Raw genomic sequence first — 23,393 nt, forward strand, 5'->3', positions numbered from 1 at the left:
AAGATTAAAGGTCACACTAGCATCCCAGGGAGGGGCACGAGGGATTAATGAGGCTGGATCCCAGAACACTTGCTGACTCCCAACTGGACATGCTGTCCAGGGGCTATGGGGCCACCAAGCACCAGTCTGTGACCCTCTGTGATGGCCCCTGGGACACAATGCAAGGCAGGGTGTCCAAAACAGGAGATACCACCAAAGGCACTTCTACCCATGCTGTCACAGAGGGACAGATGGACAGCAGTAGGCTGGCCCCGAAGGTCCCAGGACCCTGGAGAGGGGACAGCTCTCACTCCCTGACGGGGCCTCCCTGGCATGCTAGGAGGAAGGCACTCAGCCCTGGAGCAGGGAGTCTGTCCTTACCTTACGTCTGGTGAGAGGACCGATGCAGCCTGCTGTGCCCGGCCGGGCCTGGCAAACTGGGGCCCACAGGCTAACCTGGACTGAGCTTGAAAGGAGCCTGTTTTATAAATAAAGTTTTATTGGCCTGTTTATAAATAGAGTTTTATTGGCGCATAGCCACACATTATCATCTGTGGTTAAGTTCACACTGCAGTGGCAGAGTTGAGTAGCTCTGAAGAAGTCCACGTGGTCTGAAAAGCCAGAATATCTACTAAGTGACTCTTTACAGAAAAAGTCTGCTGGACCCTCTAATCTAAGGCAGGAGTGGAGGGGTTTTCCTGAGAGCCCTGGGCAGCTCTGGGCCCCCCTGCCGTCATCAGCCGAGGGTGGGGACAGATCCGGAGGATGCAGAGTGACACCAGTCAAACCCAGCACCATGAATAACTCAGAATTCAGATTCCCGACACGTCTTGACCTTTTCTAATAGAAAGGTAACATGTTCAAAGACCATCTTGCCCACCATTATTTCAAGAGACAGAAAACATGGTTTTCTGGGTTTTGTTTTTTGGGTTTTTTTTCATGACAAAATATGCTTAAAATCAACTGGGGACAATTAAGGAATGTTTTTCCCCTCTAAGGCAATAATTAAGAAGCACACGTTGGCACAGATGTTTTACCAGCCAAAGCCAAGGCTCACGATGTGTGTTTTTCTAGTGCAGCCGAGCAAGATCTCTCCATGCTCATAAAGCCATTCCAACATCCAAATGCCTTGGAACACCTAGGGCCCCAGCTGCGTGCAAATCCCATCAGTATGCTTTCATTGAGGAGCTGGCCAGCAGCTCTCAGGATACTCCTTGGAGTCAAACTGAAATTCTTCCCCAACCACATCTGGCTGAGCTGCTCTCCTGTGCCAGGAGCAGGGGACACCCTGAAAGATGGTGGTTTACGCCCCTGAGAAGGTGGGCCCAAGTGGGGAGGGGATGCCCGTAGGGAAGACAGGTAAGGTCTAATAACGACCTGATCCTGGGCAGTTCACCCTGGCTGTACTGCAAAGGGCTACAGAGTAAAAAGTACAACTAACTCTATCAGGGGCTCATCAAGGAAAGGCTTGACTGAGGGCAGGACATCTCAGTTGGGTTTTGAAGGATGCATAGGAGTTTTCTAGGGCAAAGAATCTAGGAGGGTTCAATAGCTAGAAGCAAAGTGGGATTACAGAGTGGCTGGAGGGGCCTGGGATGGAGTAGCCATGGAGTGAGCAGGGAAAGGACTTGGGTATAGGCAAAGGCTGGAGATTTCACTCAAAAAGATGGAACCATTGCTTTGGATTGGATGGCAGAGAGAGGATAAGCAGAGTGCACACAGCTTAGGGGCCCCTGGCAGTCACCCTCATCCATGATTTCCCCTCTGTTCCTCTAGGTGGTAGACCCCCCACCACTATGTTGCTCAGCTGCTCTGTGGAATGTCCACACCTCCCCCCTCCAGACCTTAAGTTCCTTGAAATCAGAGAAAGAGAAGAATAAAAGAAGAAAGGACAGAGGAGCCCTTACTAGTGATGTCCAGGAATTATCTTGACTTCAGGCACCAAGGAAACTGACACCACCCGCTGAAGCAGTGCCCCAACCCATCTCCGGGGAGCCAGCCCCTTCCCACACCCCTCCACGTGGCCCCCTGCCGACTTCTGGCCTCCCCCTGCCTCTCGGCAGGACCAGAGGCTCCCAGCTTCACTCCCCATGCGGTAGCCCAGTGGTCACACTGCACGGGGTGTGCGCCCCGTCATTTAGGAGGCATGCCTGGGGGCAGGAGTCACATCCCACCCCCGCTGCTTCCCGAGCACACTGACTCCCAGCTCGCCTTGGTTTTCAGTCCATCTCACACAGAAGACTGTGGGCTTTGTACAAATTGTTCTCATCGAGGCTTCACTTGTGGGTGTGTCCCCAAAAGGAGTGAGAGCGGGGTCCTGAAGAGAGATTTGCACGTTCACAGCATCACTATTCACAACAGCCAAGAGGTGGAGGCGACCCATGTCCCCTGACGGATGAATGGACAAAATGTGGTCCATCCACACAATGGAAGATTACTCAGCCTTAAAAAGGAAGGAACTCCTGTCACAGGCTACAACGTGGATAAACCTTGAGGACATTATGCTCAGAGAAATAAGCCAGACACAAACGGACAAATCCTGTGTGAGTCCACTCCCATGAGGTCCCTAGAGGAGTCAAATCCACAGAGACAGAAAGTAGCTGTTGGGCGCCAGGGGCTGGGGAGGGCAGGGGGAGTGAGTGTTTAATGAGGACAGAGTGTCAGTTTGGGAGGATGGAAAGTTCTGGAGAGGGATGGAGGGGATGGTCATACAATAATGTGAGTGCAGTCAATGCACTGAACTGCATGCTTAAAAATAGTTAAGACAGTCAAATGTTTGTTATGTTTTACATATTTAGCCACAATTAAAGAGGAATTAAAAAGAAAAAGCCCACTGGGGACATGTTTGTACATGTAGTGATGTAAGGCTTGCCTCTGTTTCATGGTGGTCCTGTTGGGGTCTGGTGGGGCACCATAACTGTCTTGGGGGCTCTGTCAGCCACACCCTTCCCCATTTCATGGCTCCACCCTGCCCCCCCGAGTAGAGACCCCCCGTGGGGTACGTGTGACACCATAACCGCAGAGTCTGCACCCTCAGCCATGGGGATTTCGATGCCCATCTCTGACTGTACCAGCTGTGCCCCAGGACCCTCCTCTCACTTCCTGCGACTCAGTTTTCTTCTCTACAACAGGGATAACCACTCTCAAAGAAGCAGGTGAGGACCACTCCCTGCTCTGCACTGAGTGTGCCTCCCCAGATTCCTATGTTGTAGCCGTAACCTCCCAATGTGACTGTATCTGGAGATGGGTCTTCAGGAGGTGATTAGGTTAAATGAGGTCATGAGGGTGGGGCCCCGATCTGATAGGATTAGTGTCCTTAGAAGAAGAGACACCAGTGCTCTTTCTCTCTCTCCACATGTAAGGACACAGTGAGAGGGGTCGTGCAAACCCAAACCAGGAAGACAGCCTTCTCCTGGAACCAAGCAGGCTGGCACCTTGATCTGGGACGTCCAGCCAGGACTGTGAGAAATAAACGTCTGCTGTTTAAGCCGCCCCATCTGTGGGACTTTGTGCTGGCAGCTGGAGCTGCACATCCACCTGCAAAGCACTCAGCACAGCCCTGGCCCCGGCGCCCACGTGGTTATGGGGGGTGTGGGGCAGCTGCCCTGCTCACTGACCTGGTTGTAGAGGGCGCAGATGTGCAGGGCAGTGTTCCCCGAGGCGTTCTGGGCCCCCATGTCGGCCCCGTAGAAGAGCAGGTGCTCCAGGTGCTGCACGTGTCCGTACCTGCAGGCCTGAAACGAGAGTCCACGCTGTGAACCGGGAGCTGCCCGGGATGCACCGAGCGCCCCCAGAACCAACGGTGTGGCCAACACAGCCCAGCCCCCATTCTGGACCAGGTCCCACACCTCAGACCCCTGGGGAATCAGAAGGAGCTCGTATTGGGTTTGAGGACTGTGTCCAGCTGTTCGACGGCGGGGGGCGGGGGGGGGGTCTGCAAAGGGGCCCCCGTTCCTTCCATTCAGCCCCGAGGCCTGGGAAGCCCAGAGAGACCAGGGCATGTCTTTGCCCCTGGCCTCAGCGACCTGCCCCAGGAAATGCAGACCAGGATGCTCCGTCCCAGGCCTTGTTCATCCAAGCTCCCCACCCGGGAGGAGGCGTGAAAACAGCCGGGAGCGGTGCGTGGACCCGGCTGTGTCCTGGGAAGAGATCCCGCCTGTCCTCCTCAAGGCAAGGGGCAGCCCCACCCTTTTCTGAGCCCTTCTAGGAGGTGATGTGCGATTTATGAGCCAACAGGGCTCTGGGGTCAACCAGATCTGGCCTCATTTTCCAGAACTTTCACTGAGCCTCTGTCTTCATGTGTAAATGGAAACCCTACTCTTCCCAGGGTTCTCATGAAAGTCACATGAATAAGGGGCCTGAAGGGACCCCCATTGATGCTCGGGGCCAGGCCAGCTGCCCCCCACCCCTTGCAGCTCACAGGGAGCAGGGAGGGCCCCGTACTGTGACCAAGGGGGCTGCCGTCCAGGTCCAGCAGAGGGTCCAGCGCATGCCGCTCGATGCTGGAGCAACCTTTGACCTTGGGAAGCAAGTCATATCCGACTCACCCCAACCCATCCACCGGCATTTCCTGGGCACCCAGCGATGGGCAGTGCCAAGGGCGTTAAGACCCACTGTCCCTCTGGTGGGGTGACAACCGGATAGGGAGACATGGAAGGCAGGAAGTGGGGGTGCTGACCCAGAACTGCTCACACCGAGGGTGGGGAAGCACCTGGCGGGGAGACGGCTGGCCAGGCCAGGCCAGGCCAGGCAGCTGTGGGTGGTCCGGGTTGGGCCTCACGGTAGCCAGAGGAAGAAGTGCTCAGTAATCCTGCCTTTCCGATAACTGAGACAGACTGAGGGGAGGTTCACCTCTGCACAGTCCATGAGAAAGAGCTACACCTCGCCAATTAATAGAGAGGAGAGATGACAGGGAAGACATGGGGACTAGTAATTGGATGAGCTTTAACAAAAACCCTGAGAAACACCCACTTACAACCCCTGTGCTGCCCGTAAAATCATCTCATCCGTCTACAGAGCAGATCGTTACCGAAGAAGATACGGTTGCTTTTCCCTGCCCACCCGCGCCTTCCCTTCTTGTGGACACAGCGCCTGCCTCTTCCTCCGGGGGCCGCCCGACCCCACTCCCAGAGGTCTGGGAGCCTGCCCCACCCCCCATGGCTGCAGTGGACACAGAACATTCTATCTTCTGGCCACAGGCGTGGGCTGGGGATGCCCAAGTGACTCTTGGGGGCCTGTGAAGACGAGACTGGAACATTTGTCAGAACCACCGAGAAAATGAAGTTCTCTCTTTCCTCCAAGGTGGCCAGCAAAAAAGCCACAGAAGCCCGGAGCTGCTGGGGCCACCAACGCAGAGGAAGGGAGACGTGGGAGCTAAAGGAAGGAGAGAGAAAACAAGACACACACACACACACACACACACATACACACACACACACACAAGGCCAAGCAACAGATGCCCTGTGGACCCCTCTCAGCTACAACCGTGCCTAGGTTTTTCAGGACGTAAGGCTAGGCATAATTTTAATTTTCCCCTTAAGCCAGTTTGAGTTGGGATTTTTGTTCCTTAAATTGAAGGAGCCCTGGCTAATCAACTCTCTCCAAAGGACTTCCAGGAGGCAAGACTGTGTTATGGCTTAATTGAATTGTCCTGTAGTCAAAAACAAAGAGAGCTGCGTTAGCGTAAAAAGCATTTTTACAATCACTCCAGACTCACCCTTCCTCTTCCCCTGGTTAATCTGAAATTGTGAGGTTTTACATTACATCATCGGGATGGTGTTCACGTTTTCCCCACCAAGGGTTACAAGAGGATCAATGCAAAAAGGTAAAATAGAGCCCTTTACTCTGGGCGGACTGTCAGGGAAAGAATCCCCCTCAAGGGCTTCTTTCTCCAAGCCTATTGTTTGAAAACAAGCGAAACCAGAAAAATCAGACAGGTGCTGAAACAAAAAAAAATCTCCTGTAATCCCAGTCTTAAATTCTACCATTCATTTTTTTAAAGGTTCTTCTTTGCATGTCTCTTCTTTTAAACCACCGGCTGTCAGGTGATAGAAGCCGTACTTGCTGAGGAAGCAGCCTGGCAGACGGGGAAGTGTGAAGGGAATCTGAGCAAGGTGCTGGCCAGACCAGTCAGCAGACTGGCTGCATTCAGGGGGGCTGAGCAACAGGTAAATGAATGAAGGAAAATGGGAGCAGGTTTCCCACTGTCAAAGAAAGGGAGTTACTAATCCGGTGCAGGAGAAAACCAGAATAAACTCTGTGGTACTGGACAGGAAAAAGAGGTATCAGTATAAGCACATGGTTTTCAATATAGAGAAAAGCAAAAAAGTAAATGTGTGCACACGTGGACGTGTGAGGACGTGTGTCCCTAACTTGCCCTCCTGAGAGGGGCTGGGATCAGCAGTGAGCACACTTAATACTCGGATCTTGGGTTCTAATTACCATTCTATACAGTTAAGTCCCCCTACACATAAACAAGTTCAGTTCTGAGAGGGCATTCGTAAGTCCAATTTGTTCGTAAGTCCAACAAAGTTAGCCTAGGTTGCAGATAACGCCAGACACGGGAACTAAGTTACGTGACTGGACATGCGAACACACATTCTCATCTTTGAAAGCTCGCAACTTGAAGGTTCGTATGTAAGGGACTTACTGAACTCAAAAGAACCAGGGCTTCTTACAGAGATGGCCGATTCCAGGGCTGAGGCAGGAAAAGAATGAGATGAGCTTGGAATACCTTGTTGAGCCAGAAGGAAAGGAAGTGCTCAAGAAAGGATGGGGGTGTGTCCACAGGACACACAGGCCATCTTGATGCGGCTCCCTGGACCCAAAGTGGGACAACATTAACAGATGGTTACCTGTTGAATAAATAGAAATCCACGAAACCACATTGCTACAAATAAGTGAGTAAATAAACAAGAAGAGAAAGCTCTTCCTGATAACAGAAAGCCAACTAATTAGTGTGAGAAGCAAGGATGGGAGTAGAAAATCTCCATTTAGCAATTAATTACTTAATTCAGACAAGAAATACCATTGGGTGCTAAAACTAGCAGGTGAGAGGGAGTTGAGGAAAGGGGTTTTCTAAAATAGTCTAAAGATCCCACAAAATACTAACTTCAAAGGGAAGAGAAAACTATGGTGGAGAACCCGGCAGATTCCCTGTGATCAGGGGGTCAGAGTGAACACCACCAATAACAGCAAACCACGTTAACAGGACTGCCAGAAACACACGTCCCTTCCATGATATTCCTGCAAAAATGCACAACTTGCATCTCATCACGAGGAAACACTGAGCAAACCCAAATTGGGAGACAGTCTCCAAAATGACTACCGCATAATCCTCCAAAGAGTCCCTTGAGAGAATCTAGGGAAGACTGATGAAGTCTCCCAGATGGAAGGGCTCCTGCAGGATCCCGGACTGGATCCTTTTACTGTAATGGGCATTATTGGGACAATGGGAAAAACTCAAATGTGGTCTCTGAATGAAGGGAATACGGGAGTTCTCTGTATTGCTTTTGCAACTCCTCTTAAAGTTTGAAATTAAATACTCATTCACAGTTAAAAAAAAAAAAAAAAAAAAGAAAAAGAAATTAGTACTTGCTTGACATAAGGACCTCAAAGCTTATCAAAGTAAGAATTTGTCCTCCCCCAAGATAAGCAGTGCTAACCCTTTGTCCTTTTTTTGAAAAGGGTGTTGTCCTCTCTGGCCCCTGGGAGACAGATTAAAAGGATTGACAGAGGTCAGAGAGTAACCAGAATGTGAAACAAAACAGCACCTCTTACGCTCACATTGCTTACCCATTTTTTTCTTGAAATGCTTTATGGAAAATGCATGTATGTGTGGGGCTCCGCCCCACATCTCCTGCCTGCAAATCTCCCGGGCACGAGTATTTGGAGTAGACGCCCCACAAGATTTGGGATTTGAGTGAGATTCACCCACCTGTGCTGAGCGTCCTCCCCCCCAAACACATAATTTGGTGTAAATTAGGGAAAAGAGTGCTCCTTCCTTCAAGCACTTCACTGCCACCTGCTGGACACCTGTTGTGATAAATCTACAAGCCTAAATTTACAGCAAGCGTAACAGTGCCCCCTGGGGTTGTGCAATGCAATTGGAGCAATGCGGAGTTCACTGCATTGCAAATGCTTCTGCTTGGTTCAGTGCCACAAGCAAAATTATTTAAGTCCACACCACACTTAGGCTTTTCTCCTATAATATGTACTTTATAAGACAAGCTGCAGATATGACAGCAGAACAGTTAGCATGCAGTAAGCACCCACACAGAGAGACCCAGGACCACACCCTGCTGTGAGCACCATGAGGGAACCTCCCCAGGGGCCTGTCCCTTACTGTGGGGTCAGGGGAAGCGCCAAGGACTTGGAGCCCAGGGCTGAGGGTGAGCAGGGGTGAGCTCAGGGAGGAAGAGGGGCAGGAGGGAGCAGTGGCCAAAAACTGTAATTTCCTTAAAGTTAAAACTCCTCACTTGAAAGTGATAAATAATAAATAGCAACCAATAACAAAGTTAAGGCCAAATGATAAAACATCCTTTACAGAATCATTGCAGGAATCAAATGAGACCTGTGTGAAGGCCTGTGAGCAAGTTGGTTAAGTGCTCTCTGACTGCCCAGTATCATTCCTCACAGACAAAACCAGACATGGCCTGACGACAATGATAAGGATGACAGTGATGGGGGCGTGGCCAGATGATAATGACCATGATGGCGATAGGGGCGTGGTCAGATGATAACGACCATGATGGTGATGGGGGTGTGGTCAGATGATAACGACCATGATGGTGATGATGGGGGCATGACCAGATGAGAATGATGGTGATGATGGTGATGATGGGGGCGTGGCCAGATGATAATGCTGACAATGGTGGTGATGATGGGGGCGTGGCCAGCACTTATTGAGCACTTAGTAGATGCCAGGCGCTATAGTCAATGCATCATTTAACTGTCTTGAGAGCTCTATGAATTGTTACTCAGCCAGCTTTAGAGATTAGCAAAGAAGCTCAGAGAGGGTAAGCCACTTGCTCAGGCGACCCAGGCCATGTTGAGGGGGTTTTGCAATCCCAGCCCAGAATATACGCTACTGACAGCAAGAGGAGGAAATCTCACTTATCCTCCAAATGGAATGGACAGAATCAGGGAAGGAGGAAGGGAGCGAGACGCCCCATGTGGGCCAGTCCTGTGGGCATAGCTGCCCACGAAGGTGTGTGGAAACACGAGACAAAGCAGCTGTCCTCTCACTGGGGACGGTGTCCTCTTCAGGAAACTTGGCTTCACCAGCAACTCTTCCTCAAGTCCTGAGACAGCCAAGCCCCCTCTCCCTCAGGTCGGAGCTAGGTGCCGGGCACTGCCCCGGTGGATGTAAAAGTACTTAGCAACTAAAACTTCAGTGAAGCCCCCGTAATCTGGCCCACCATGTTCTGGGAATGCACTTGGGTGTTTTTTACTTCCTTCTTTATATTTCTTCGTAGTTTTAAAGACTTTCATGTTGAGCAGATATTTCTTTTGTAATGAAAAAAATTAGAGTAACCTGAATAACAAGTTGAAAGATGGTTTGCAGACAGTTCAAAAAATTTCTCTTCCGAAGTCAGCATTCAGGGGACGGGCGTCCCCAGTCGCGGGGCCTGGGGGCTGGATGTGAAGACCTCCCTTTGCAATTAAACACCTGTCCCGGGCAACGCCCCGGAAAGCCAAGCAAGCCTTCTGCAACACCTGTGAGCAGGTCAGGCTGCGGGCACTCAGGTGCCCTGGAAGGATGGGGAGCCAGCCGGCTGGGAAGGAGCTGTCGGCTGCCATGCAGAGGGAGTTGTGGACCCCAGAACTCCGAGGTGCTTCCCCAAGAGAGCAGTGCCAGAATCAGTCCAGCTAGGCAATGCAAACCCACCTGCCCTCTACTTCCTTCTGCCACAAGTGCCTTGTCATTAGAGGGGTGGCTTCTGTCTGAGAGCCCTGGAGGCCGGAAAAAGTACCAGGCTTCTGGCCGGGAGCCGCGCTCTGGGAGTCTCGGGCAGGTCACTCGCCCTCTCCGGGCCCGGCTAACTCAGAGACCAGCGAGGGTGTCTGCGAGGGCTGGAGGTGTCTGGAGGGGTGTGAAAAGATGGTGAGGACAGCGTCTGCTGGGTGAACGTGAGCCCTGACGGAGGATGATAATCCGGGGGCGGGGGGACGGCAGTGTGCGAGGTTCCTCGCTGAGCCCCCTGCACGATCCCCTCCTGACGGTCACGGCGGAGCAGGTGAAGACAGCGGCTTGGATAACGCAGGTGCTTCCGCAGGACTTGCGTGAAAAAGAAACCCGCCACTAGAGGGCGGTGGACGCACCCTGACGGGTGACGCGGGGTGGCGGAGCAGGATGGGACAACCGGGCTGAAGGCCTCCAAGCTCCAAAGGCGTTGCCGGGGGGCGGGGACCCCGGAGGTTGGGTAGCTCTGGTGCTGGATGCTCGAATCCACGCAGGGGGCGTCAGGGGCTGGAACCACGGCAGGGAGCCGGCACCGAAGAAAGTGACCCCCACGGCCCCAACACACACGGTCACCCTCCGTCTCAGGGCGGCCGTCCCAAGAGACAAGCGAGATGGCCACGACTGTCACCTGCATTCGATGAGGGAGTCAGACTCAGTGTGAGGCCAACCCAGCAGGGAGTGGGGTGAAATATTAGCCTGGTTGAGCGGGGAGGGGAGAACAGGTAGGAAGGGGGGCGAGGGGAGGAGACAAGAGAGCCCAAAGGGCTCTCCAAGGTCTCTCCAAGGTCGTCGGGGCACGGAGCCCCCCCTGCTGAGGGGTCACTCAGCTGGATTTGGGCTGAACGCACTCCGTTGCCTTGTGTTCTGTGTTTCTGATGCTCTGGCATCAGGGGTCTTGCTGGCTGCTCCCCTGAAGGGGCTGCCCTGCCAGGAAGAGCTGATTCCCGGAGACGGAAAAGGACTCAGCCATGAGCACAGCTTCCAAATACAAACCACCATGCAGAGTTCTCACCTGACCCCTCCTCTATGGGGCCCTCACACTCAGGGCCCCTCACCCCTGTCCTAAGCACCCAGGGCAGGTCCCAGACAACAGGCGGCCCCTCAGCCCGTCCTAAGCACCCAGGGCAGGTCCCAGACAACAGGGCGGCCCCTGTGCCCCAGGGCCACTGAGGTCACTCAGCCTGTTTGTCCTGCCTCACCTGTTCCTTCCCTCGAAAACCACAGTAAAGGCTCTGCGCGCACACCCCCCTCTGCCTTCCCTGCGTGGCCGTGCGTGGTGGGCTGTGCCCCTCTTCTTGGGGTCAGTAACAAACCATTCTCGCTGGCAGGTATCTCCTGATGGGTTGCCCTCACCAGGCCTGAATAGTAGAAAAACCTACATTTAACAGAGGGGCTTAGGAGCAGATGCCTGGCATATGGAAATACAGGGTCCTTGGAGATTCTTCCAAAAGGTGCCGATAAAGCTCCCATCTGTGCCAGCGAAGGCCTGAGGTCTGTCCCATCATCTGGGACACCGTCCCCGTGCCCAGTATGGTCCGGGGCCCACCGCCCGGGGGACTCGGACACTGCCCCAGTGCCGTGACCGCTTGGGGCAAATGCTCTCCCTGCATCCCTCTCGAATCCCACATTTAAGGACAGTATACTCTGAATTCACATTTTGGAGTTCAAAAAGAGAACTCTGCAAAACAACAAAAGTAACATGTCTAAAGGGTGGATAAATCTAGGGAAAAAAAGAACGTAGGCGTTTTCAGGTAGGATGGTTTGGTTCCCAGGTCGTATACACATTTGGCCCGTCACGTCCTGGGAGGGCTCAGGCGTTCAAGGAAACCCGGAGTTAAACGTCTCTGCTCTGTGGACGCTCCTTTCCCAATGATGGCGGAGGCGGGGCGGGGTGGGCTGCCCTCAGACACATCGCTAAACGGGACATCAGGCGTGGAGCTGACCTGGCCCAGCTCTTCCTTCGGACGGGCTAGGGGGATGGGCCCGGGGGGACGCCCCGCGTGACCCTGTCTTCTTAGACTCACAGCTTGGCCTGCTACCCAGGACCAGCAGCCCTTGTGCAGAGACCCTGAGGGTCACGAGGAGGACGTGGGGCTCCTGCGCTCAGGTGGCCTCCCCTCCTCACCCGGGTCCCCCTGGTCCTGCACCTCCTCCTTCCACGAAGGTCACCCGGGGGGTTGAATGGCCCCCCAGGGCTGCTCACGCCGACAGAGCTAGGACCCCCCTTGGGAGCTGCCGGCGGAGCCTGAAACTCTCCCCTTTCACACCCCCAACGAGTGCACGTGTGACGACGGGCTTGGCCTTTTAAAGGGCACCGCGGAGCTGACGGCCAAGTGCAGCTGTGAGCGGAGATGAGGAGAGGGACCGGGCACTGCCCACACCTTGGGGACCCCCGTCCTGCCCCAGCCTGGTCACCGGGTGAGCCATCCTGGGGAGACGTGAAGCACTGCTGGCCCTGCTCCACATGTGCGTACGGACGTGTGTGTGTGTGCGTGTGAGCACGCGTGGGTCTGTAATCTTTGTTCACATCAGTTTGTCTCGCTGTCCCCGCCCCCCGCCACAGGGACGTAAGACCCACAGGACTGGGTGTTTCTGTTCACCGCCGGGTTCGGTGCCCAGGACACTGAGCGGGCCTGGCAGGTGACACCCGTGCCAGTGGGTGGGCGTGGGCCTGCGGTGTGGCTGCAACGCCCGGGGCTTTGGCTAAGCGGCTCACGGTGGCCTCCTGCACCCGAACACCACGGAGCGTGAGCAGTTATGGGCCTAGGCCCCAGGCCCAGCGGGGTCTCCAGCACTCATTTGCTTTGCTGAGTTAAAGGAGGCAGATCCCTGGAGCACGGCCCATTCCTGGGGCGGGGGGCGGGGGGGCAGACACCCCCCAGTCGGCAAGGCCACCAGTCGGGGTGGCCGGTGGTGGAGGCGTCCTGAGCCTCTGCCCCTGCCCTTCAGCTCTGCCCTCCGCCCCCAGCCTCTCAGGCCCTTTGCGGCCTCGCTCCCCGCACAACTGACCCTTCCATCCGCCGAGAGGCACGCGTGCCTCCTCTCAGGCTGAGCGACATCCCCGCAGGGCCCACACCTCCCCTGGGAACGCGGTGGCTTCATAGGACGAATCTGAACCCAAACGAAGACAGCATCACAGAACTTGAGATCTGCCGAGCAGGAAACCTCGGGGACGCAGAGTCTTCACTCCACCCAAGCCCTCCTGCTCCGTTTCCACGTCTCCGGAAGGATGCAAGCTGGTGCGACACTGAGACCCTCAGCGGGAGACTCACATCCCTACTCCTTTGCCTCTTCCAGGCCCAGGGGGCACCTTCGGTGCCCGGGTGTGTGAGGGCAGGCCCACGCCATCTGTCCAGGCTGGCAGTGCCCGCTGGGAGCTCCAATGCCGGGACCAGGGTCTCCAGCCTGATGCTCGGAGGCCACATGACAACCCCGCTGGGGGAGGGGCAACTCCTCCCAGCACCTCCTTCAGTGAAGCCCTGGAGACCTGGAGCCGGTCACTGGCGAGGTCCACGCTGGGCCCTCCGTCCCCCGCGTCCCCTGAGCAGCTAACCCCCCGCCCCCCGCACGGAAGAAGCCAACAGTACCGACGTCATCCACTGCCCAGCGCCACTGCGGGCGACAAACAGAGCAACGCGGGCTCTGGGGTTGTGCGCAGCCTTGGTGGGGGAGCTGGGGGCCCAGGACGTGACACTCCAGGCACAAGCAACCGCTTCAGCCAAGAGGCCAAAGCAGGAAGGCTGGACTTATCTGGAAAACACTGGGTCTTGCTAACATTATGTCCTTTCTATGGCCCGAAGGTGTGGGAGGCCCTGCTGATGCCCACTTTACAGAAGAGCAAACAGAGGCCCAGCGGGCAGGCAGGCATCACTGCTCCTCCGAGGTCCTGCCCAGGGTGTGGGCTCGGGGGGTCCTGTGAGCAGCTTCGCAGAATTTCCCCCTCCCCCAGCCCAGCCCCGTCACACCACAGGAGGGAACTGGATGCTTCTCCAGGCTGCGGGGACGCTGATGAACCGGAACTGAGCACTAGAAAGACCAGGCGGGGGTGGGCCCACACGCTGCACCTCAGCAGCCGGGTCCCCTGACCACAGTGGGCGGGTGCGCGACCCTGCTCAGACGGGCAGGTGTGTAAGGTGACGGCGGCGGTGGAGGGAAACAGGCAGCCTGAGAAGCATTGAAATTCACTGCACCGTAAAGGCCGAGCGAGAGAACGTCAGAGCCTCTTCCTTGACCTCCTGGACGGCCTCTCCCCCTGACCTCCTGTGCGGATACTCCCCCTCTGCTTTCCCAAACCCACTATCCACCCTTCTCCACCGGGGGAGCCTGACCTCCAGGCCTGCACCACTAGGCTCCGTGATTGGCCTGCTCTGGCGGGGCTCAGCCAATGGGAGGGCGGGAGGATGGAGCCACCGTGGTACTTCTTCCCCGCATCCCTCCGCGACACGGCTCCCGCGGGGCGCTCCCCTCCTCGGCCCGCTGTCCCCGTTTCCGGGGACACAGTGTCTCCTCTCCTTGCCCTCGGTCCACTAAAGACTCTTCATCGGAGCCACCAGGTGGATCTGCTTCTGCCACGACTACAGCCGACATTCCCCCAACGCCACGGCTGCAGGTGGGATCTGGGGAACGTGCGCCTCATCCACGGAAGTCGGGCCCTGTGCTGGGTCACCTGTGCTCAGAAAGCACCTGCACGCTCTACCGGGGCGCCCGCGGCTCCTACGGAGGGGGCGTTCACCCAGCACCCCAGCCCCGCCCGTCGGGATGGCCGGTGAGGGGCGAGCCCCACGCACCTGGTGGATCTCGTGCCAGCCGTTCTCGTCCTGGCAGCTCACGGCCGCGCGCTCGTGGAGCAACAGCTCGCAACAGCAGGGGTCGCCCCCGACCACCGCCGTGTGATACAGCGGCGTGAGGCCGTAGCTGTCCTTGTAATCCGGGGACGCTCCAAGCTCCAGCAGCGTCTGAAAAACACACCGCCGTGTGGCCACTGGTCTCACAGCCCCCTTCACGGGAGTGAATCGATCAAGAAGGAAGAGGAAGGTCACGCTCGCCCAGGCCAGGGTGACGGAGCCCTCGGTTCCCGAGCTTTTCCCGGCCTCCCGGAGTTAAGGAGGCCCCAACTTAGACAACGAAGTTCCTGGCCCTAAAGGAGCACTTGGTGCCAGGCACGCACACGTGCTTACACATGCGGGAGGTGGGGAGGCCTTCTGCACACGTGGCCCTCTGGGCACTACCTGCTTGAGCCCGGATGATCCCTGTGGACCAGCGGACAGCAACGAGGGGAGGGTGACATTTGCAGGAAAAAGCTGTACTACTGAACCTAAAAGTCCAGTGTAAACCATCTCCGTGTGCTTCCTGCAGCTGGCAAAACTAGCAAGCATTGTCACGAACACTTGACTTCCGAGGAAGCCAGCTGGTGAGTGTGCAGCTGCTATGCAGTTAAGAAGTCTGCTTTACAGAAAGGCACCATCTTGGGGGTCGTCACCCCACAGCAGTGGGTCCCCTCCCCTCCTCGCCGGGGCCCTGATAGAGCATGGGCTGGGGGCATGCGCCCTGTGTCCGCAGGCACAGACCCAGGGCCAGTAGAGCATGCTCGGAGAACAGTGTGGGGAGGAAGACAGGGGGTGAGGTCCGCCCCCCGCCCCCCCTCATCAGCTTCCAATGTCTGGGGCGGCTCTGGCAGCAGCGAGGCTGGCTCGGTGGCGGGGGGCTGGCTTTGCAGCCCCCCTCCCATGGAGGGAGGTGGGTTTGAGCTGAAAATACGAGCCCTTTGGCAGAATCAGAAGGGGAAAGATGACTTTCTGTGAACAGCAGGTTCTATAATAAAAGCAACCACACCAAGGAGGGGGGGAGGAGGGCCAGACCACACTTCTGAGCTCTAGTCGGACACAATTTGGGGTCACCGCAGGTGGCTGTCGTGGGATGGGGAGTGGCGCAGGGCGTACCCAGGGGATCAGAGGAGGGGGCGTCACCGTGTGAGACGGGCCCCGCCTGTACCTTCAGGGCCAGCAGGCTCCTGGTGCGGGCGGCTTTGTGCAGGGCCGTCATCCCGTCTTTGGCGCGGAAGTCCAGGTGGGCCCCGCCGTTTCGGAGAGCTTTGATCACCTCCACGGGGTCGTCCAGCTGCGTGGCTAAGGTCAGGGGAGTCTCTAGGGGCCCAAACACATGCACGTTAGAACCAGCACTTGGGGAAAAGGTGCCAAGTCACATGACCCCCTTAACCAAGTTCAAACGTCCCAAAGTGAGCTTGACAGACTGACCCGCCAGGGCATTACGGCTCCCACCCACCTGCCGACCCCAAACGTCCGTGCACTTAGCATGGCTCTGGCAACCCTAGTGACGATGGCGGTGACTCTCGGGGTCACGGGCAAATCAAAACGGGGGCAGAGGCGGGGTTCCACATCATCGCCTTGTGGGCTCTGAGTTCGAGAAGCCACCCCGGCTGCCTCTGCCCTCGGTACACAGAATCCCGCAGCCCCAGCCGACGCTGCCCTGCAGGAGGAGTGGTCAGTCAGGGCTGCAGTTAAAGACTGGAAAGGCAGAGGCCCGCCTTTCTTCATTTCAATTTCACAGCATCTACGGATATCTTGGTAGATGCCAGGGATTGAGCTGCAGGGAAACAAACAGGGTCGCGCCCTGCGGGGGTCTCCATCTGGGAGAGCAGAGAGACCCCGACAGTCATCATGATGGGACCGGACCAACGCAAGGAAGGACCAACATACGAAGTGGGGCAGAAGCCCAGGGGACCGAAGGCTGAAGCCCGCCTTTGTGGCGACGAGGGTCAGGAAGGGGTCCCCACATCCTGTGCAGGTGGACCAGTCTGCAGGTGGCCACGGCCGAGCATGTCAGTCTCTGTTATCATACGTCCCTCCTCAGTGACCCTCAGGTGCCCGCCATCGCCACCGCCAAGCAGAGTGCATGACTCTGATGTGGTTAATTTGAGAGGCTCTTACGTTACAGAAAAGTGCAAAGAGTCACACGACAACATGCAGGTTCCCGTGGCCCAAAACACTAATAGTTAATAAGGAATCGTTCTGTCCTCAAGCACGTTTTGAGAGTAAAAGGACTGCGGCATCTTCCATGGGCTGGAATGCCCTTCTCTCCGCCTGTCACTGACACATCATCACATCACCCTCCATCCCCAGAAAAGGCAACTTCATCACGAATCTAGACTGACGACTCCCATCTATTTTCAGTTACAACATTTATTTATCCATAAATGGGTATTGTTTGGAGGGCTCTTAAAATTCACCGTTGGAATCCCTCTGTACCTTGATTTTTCGTGGTGAGTCTCGTGGGCTTACCCCGCTCCTTGAAACTCATCTGCAGCGGGTAGACACACCCTAGAGCATGTGTAAAGGGCAACTTATGCATTCTCTCCCAAGGGCAGTGGTATGATGCTCACGAATGCCACTGACACATCCCTGCTGCGTACCCACGAGAGGCACCTTCTCACGCGGGGGTTTTTGAAAATTCGGAGTTTTGGGACTTCCCTGGCGGTCCAGTGGTTAAGACTCCACGCTCCCAATGCAGGGGGCCCGGATTCGACCCCTGGTCGGGAAACTTAAGATCCCACATACCGCAACTAAGAATTCGCATGCCGCAACTACCGAGCCCGCACCCTCTAGAACCCACGCGCCGCAACTGGAGAAGCCCACGTGCTGCAACGAGGACCCGGCGCAGCCTAAATAATATGATTAATTAATTAATTAATGAAAAATAAAAATAGGAGTTTTCTGGGACAGCTAGGGGACCCTGGTGGCAGTGGGAATGTGCCCTCACAGAAAACATCTGCAAGGCAAGGAAAGCGTGACGTGGTGAGGGGTGTTTGGGAATCCAGACCATCTGGGAAACAGGGGCAGAGATGTGGAAACGCGGCAGACGTGCAGAGAGAAGCACACTCAGAGACAGACAGCAGCATCCGAGGGTCTGGGTTCCTTGCAGGGAAAAGACATCGCAGGAGGGCGGTGGGCGAGGGGTGATCCGGGAAGGGCGTAAAGGACGGGGCCGTCGGGAGCTGCCAGCAACTACCCTCCAAAGTCAAGTCTCTTAGAGCAGCTCTAAGTTTGAGGTCAGCGCACATTTGGGATGATGGCACCTAGGGCAAGGTCAACCTTCCAAACGATTCGGGTTTTCCTTTCTTATTTGGCTGTCTGCACGTGGCCAATGGAAAAGCTAGGCGGTCCAAAGGAGAATTTTTTTTGTTTATACGGCACTATTTTCATAGCTGACGGCATCAAGGTCATTTTACAATGAGAGCACTGTCTCAGAGGGAGGCATCGGCAAATGGCAAAATTCCAAATCACAGACCCCTGTGGCCCGGCCGGGCAGACAGCGCTGGGCACGTAAGCAGGTGGAGAGAACTAGACACCCGTCGGTGGCTGTGCGTCTCCTGTACGAGCTGGGACCTCCAGCCCGTGGACGCCATCCAGGGACATGGAGTGGCACGTGGCGGCATCTCGAGGGTTCCAGAGACCCTCCTTGAATGACACTGCAGACCTGCCACGTTCAGACCCGGCCAGGACCCACGCTGGCGAGGTCAGGGGGGCCCCCAGCTTAGACCTCACGTTCAGGAAGGTTCAGGAAGGGGGCGTCCATTGAGACCCCACATGGGCGGATGGGACCACCAAGAAGATGCCCGTCAATCAGCTGCTGCACTGTCTGTATAACCGGGTCACATGGGATCCCTCCTCCAATGCACCTGGGAACGGCAGTTCCCTGGCACCATAGTGCTTTGAAAATTTTTCTGGTTTTGCGTTTCGAAATTTTCTAAGTTTTAAAAAAAAATACACAGGAACCTCCGCAAATATGACCGCAACAGGGGACCGAGGTCTCTCATCTTTGGAGGTGACTCTGAAAACAGAACTCCCTCCAACCTAGAAACTGCCTGCTGGCATTTTGGCTCCGGGAATGACCAGGTCGTGCTTCGAAGGGAAGGTTTTTGGGTGGGCACGAGGAGGGAGGCGTCTACGAGCACAGCAGCAGGGCACCAGCTCCACGGCTTGCGGTCTGTCTGGGTGTCGGGGGAGACGCGGGCAGGAGACTGTGCAGGCACAGGACAGCTGCCGACCCCTGCAGCTGGGAGTGTGCACCAGCCTGGGTGCAGGGGCGCATCCGGGGGCCTCAGAAGGACCCAGGGACCAGAGCCTGGTGAGGACCTCCCGCAGAGCCAGCACAGCCCAGCTCTGCTCCCGAAAGGCTGGGTGGCCTCCAGCAGGTGTCCCAAACTCTCTGGGCCTCAGTTTCCACACCTATATATGGTCAGGGTAAAAGCAGGACCTGCACTTTCGTGGGGCTCTGTGAGGATCGAATGTCACGTCTGATGCTGGAACAGTGCCCGGCCCACAGTCAGTCTCTCCAGGGGATTCAGCTAGAGATGGGCTTTATTTTCTTCATTACGGTTTTTTTCCTGTATTTTTAAAAGCCTGTGCAATGCCTTTATTATGTTATAATCATAAAAGTGATTTCTAAAATAAACTGTGAAGCCAATGCTTATTCTCACCTTCGCCCTCCCCCTGGACAGGCACAACCCCTCGTGACTGTCTTTCTTTTCTCAGCAAGAGATGGTCTTGGTGCCCCCAGGATGCAGACCAAATGAAATATGCATTCACAGGCCTACTAAGTGCTCTGCCCTGTGCTGGGGATGGTGGCTGTTCTGGGGTGGGGGGAACCAGGCATATCTCCTCGAGCTATTATAAGACAGATGGATACACAGACAGGTAGATAGGTAGGTGGATGGGTAGGTGGGTAGATGTGAGGGAGGGAGGGAGGGAGGGAGGGAGGGAGGGAGGGAGGGAGGAGTAAAGGAAGGGTAGACAGATGGATACACAGACAGAGATGCATACACGCACACAGACGGTTAAACATGAGTTGAACAACACAACACAAGATTAATATTTGATCTCAAGGTTGCCCGAGGGAGCGCAAACAGTACACTCAATTTATCTTTGTAAATAATTAACCCATTACTGAATATAAGACCCGTTACTGAATTATTCCTAATGGAGAGATTACACCCACCCCATTCCCTGTACCCATTTGCCTCATGCAAAACGACACAGGTGGGAAAAGCCTGGCCTTGGGGCCGGAACCTTCAAGTTCGAGTCTGGGCTCAGCTGTGACTTTGACAGAAGCCTTGAACCCCACAGGGACCTCAGCCACACCTCAAAATTCCCAAGGACCAGCGAGAGGAAAGGCGGGATTCGGGGATTCCTTCCTCATTACCTAGAACAGCAGTTCTCAGACTTTGGCATGTGTGAGAATCACCCAAAGGGCTGGTTAATGCAAAGCTTACTGGCTCCATTCCCAGAAACGCTTCCATAGGACTGGAGGGCTGAGAATCTGCATCTCTGAGGGCGACCCTGGAGGTCCAAGGGGTGCACTTTGCTAGAGGACAGCTTCACAGACTTGACTGCACGGTGACATCACGTGCTCCCAGCCCCCAGACACTAACTGAATCGGTGTGCTGCAGGACCCGAGTATTAGGATGCGTACAACTTCCCAAAGTGGTTTTTAACGTGCAGCTGAGTTTGAGACCCTCTGCTCTAAACACCTGCTAATCCAAATGTGCTCCATGGGTAGCAGCACGTGGGCACAACCAGGAACTGGTTAGAAACGCAAAATCTCTGGTCCCACTCCAGATCTACAGAATCAGAACGGACTTTTAACAAGATTGCCAGGTAACTCATAGACATCAAGTCTGAGATGCATGGACCTAGAGCACAGCTCTCCCACTTTATCACGTATGTGACCCATAAACAAGCAAACCAAGAAAATTGGTGCTATGTCCTCCATACGGATTTATCCCTTTATTTATAAGTCATACATGACCATGGGAAAAAGAACAGTCTTTTAAACAAGTGGTGCTGGGTCCACGGGATTTCCACATGCAAAGGGAAGAAGTCAGAGCTCTACCTCACACCATATACAAGACTTATCAAAATGAATCACAGACCCAAATGTAAAAGCTAAAACTATAAAACTCATAGACGAGAACTCAGGATTAAATCCTTGTGACCTTGGGTTAGGCAATTTTTTTAGATATGACACCCAAAGCACAAGCAACAAAAGAAAAAATAGATCAATTAGACGTTACCAAAATTAAAAACTTTTCTGCATCAAAGTACACTATCAAGAAAGTGGAAAGACAACCCACAGACTGGGAGACAATATGTGCAAATCATATATCTGATAAGGAACCTGTACTCAGAATATATAAAGAACTCCTACAACTCAACAAGGATAGACAAATATGGGCAATAATATCAAAATATGGGCAAAGGATCAAGAAGTCGTTTCCCCAAAAGATATACAAATGGCTAATAAGCACATGAAAAGAATAACCAATCAATATCGCTGGTCATTAGGGAAATGCAAGTAAAGCCACAATGAGATATGACTTTATACTCACTAAGATGGCTATAATAAAAAAGACGGATGATAGTAAATGTTGACGAGGATGTGGAGAAACTGGAACTCTCATCGACTGCTGGTGGGATGTAAAATGGTGCAACTATCTGGCAGCCCCTCAAAAGGTTGAACATGGAGCTACTATATGACCCAGCAATTCCCTGCCCCCTGCCAGGTATATACCCAGGAGACAGGAAAGCATATTCCACACAACTTGTACGAGAATAATCACAGCAGCACCGTCACAACAGACAAAAAGTGGAAACAACTCCAAATGTCCATCAACTGACGAGCTGAGAAACAAAAGGAGTAGATACAGTGGAATATTACTCGGCCATCAAAAGGAGCGACGCACTGACACATGCTACAACATGGATGAACCTTGAAAACGTTACGTTGAGTGAAAGAAACGAGACACAAAAGGGCACATATTGTGTGATTCCACTTCTACAAAGTGTCCAGAACAGGCAAATCCAAAGAGACAGGAAGGAGATGAGTGGTTGCCAGGGGCTGGGGGGTGTGGGGAGTGGGAGGAAAAGGGGGGGGGGTCACTGCTAGTGGGTACTGGGGTTCTTTTTGATGTATGAGAGTGTCTAAAATTAGACAGTGGTGATGGTGCACAAGCCCGTGAGTATATTTTTAAAAACCACTGAAGTGCACACTTTAAATGGGTGAATTTAATGGTACGTGAAATGTTTCCACAAAGCCTTACAAAAAACAAAAATTGAATTTTAATCGTATGTCGATTATACCTTAATAAAATTCTTAAATAAAAAATACACGCCCTATGGCACTCATATATTAAATAAATTACAGAATACACATAGATAAAATGTTTTTAAATGGGGAGATAGATCGTTTGATGTCTTCTGCTCTACCCCAGTGGATCATCTGTGCCTTCTTTGTAAGATGAAAGGACGGCGAAGGTGAGTCCAAAACGTCTTGTAGGTTAAGGTTCTCTGATCATCCAGCTCACCGACTGACACCTGACCACAGCAACCACACGACCTGCCTGGTCCACGTAAATGTTCACGTGACTGTGAGAACCAGGTGCGCTAACTCGGCCCCCCACTCCACCTCTAGCGCTCGGGGTCACAGGGTGCACAGGAGAGGGTAACTCACTGCCCTGTTATCACAGACAGCGGGGTGGGTGGGTGGCTGTGGGCATGGGAGCCACTTACCAGGATGGACAGCACTTGTTTGGATACACCAGCACCTCTGGCATTGATCTGCACTCAGTGTTTCAGTGTTCATTATTTTGTTATGAGTGAATCATGCAAAATCACAAAATCTTCCAGCGTGCTAAAATAGGGATCCCCATCCACCAGAATATTTGATTAATAACCCACCCCTGACCATGAAAGGGAATGAGATTTTCAGTTATCTTCCTCTGAACAGTCATCACTCTCGAGGGAGGACACCTTCCCGTGAAGAGCTCCCAGGCCAGCACGTGAGACTCATCCAAATGACCCACGGGCCTTTGAGGCCATTAAGCAGAGTGGATGGCGATGGTGGGTTTCCCCCAAACTGTCAGCACCCCCGAGCAGTCCAGCGACTGGCTCCCATGTCGGTCCACAAGCCAGCGGAGCCATCCTTGCATTCCCGCTATCCGCCACAAACGGAACAGTCCCGACCATCCATCCTCACGGTCTCCCTGACTCTGGCTTCGGTGCTCAGATGTGCTGCAGAGCAGACAGTACCGAATGGGTTCACGAGGCCGAGATTTGTGGTCAGAAACTGACAGGGAGAAACAGACACAGATCTCTTTTCTGTGAGGGAATCTTTGACAATAAGGAACAAAAGCACGGAGGCAAGGTGAAGAAATTTTGGTGAAAAGAACAAGGGCCTCGTGTTCCAGATAAAAATCTCTGTTACCAAGAGGTGATCTGGCTAGTTTCATAAGAGTTAGCAGATCTGGCCTTGTTGGACCCAGATGAGCAGAATTTCCAACAGCACCAGGAAAGCCATGCATGCAGGTTCTTCGTTCCCCTGATAGAATTACGTCAGATAGAATTAGGCCTGTGAAGGTAGAACGCACATAGCAACT

The 23,393-nt window shown here is 54.2% G+C and overlaps 1 protein-coding gene across 1 annotated transcript in view; it reads right to left on the reverse strand.

Moving 5' to 3' along the window:
- SHANK2 (SH3 and multiple ankyrin repeat domains 2) overlaps positions 1 to 23,393 on the reverse strand; it is a 457,530-nt gene that overhangs the window by 395,852 nt on the left and 38,285 nt on the right. The window contains exons 5-7 of the mRNA XM_068555086.1: positions 15,935 to 16,086; positions 14,731 to 14,898; positions 3,597 to 3,713 (exon numbers count right to left, since the gene is read on the reverse strand). Of these exons, the coding sequence (XP_068411187.1) occupies positions 3,597 to 3,713; positions 14,731 to 14,898; positions 15,935 to 16,086 (437 nt within the window). The remainder of the gene's footprint in view (positions 1 to 3,596; positions 3,714 to 14,730; positions 14,899 to 15,934; positions 16,087 to 23,393) is intronic.

The sequence above is a fragment of the Eschrichtius robustus genome, chromosome 11 (assembly GCF_028021215.1).
Source record: "Eschrichtius robustus isolate mEscRob2 chromosome 11, mEscRob2.pri, whole genome shotgun sequence".
Taxonomy (NCBI): Eukaryota; Metazoa; Chordata; class Mammalia; order Artiodactyla; family Eschrichtiidae; genus Eschrichtius; species Eschrichtius robustus.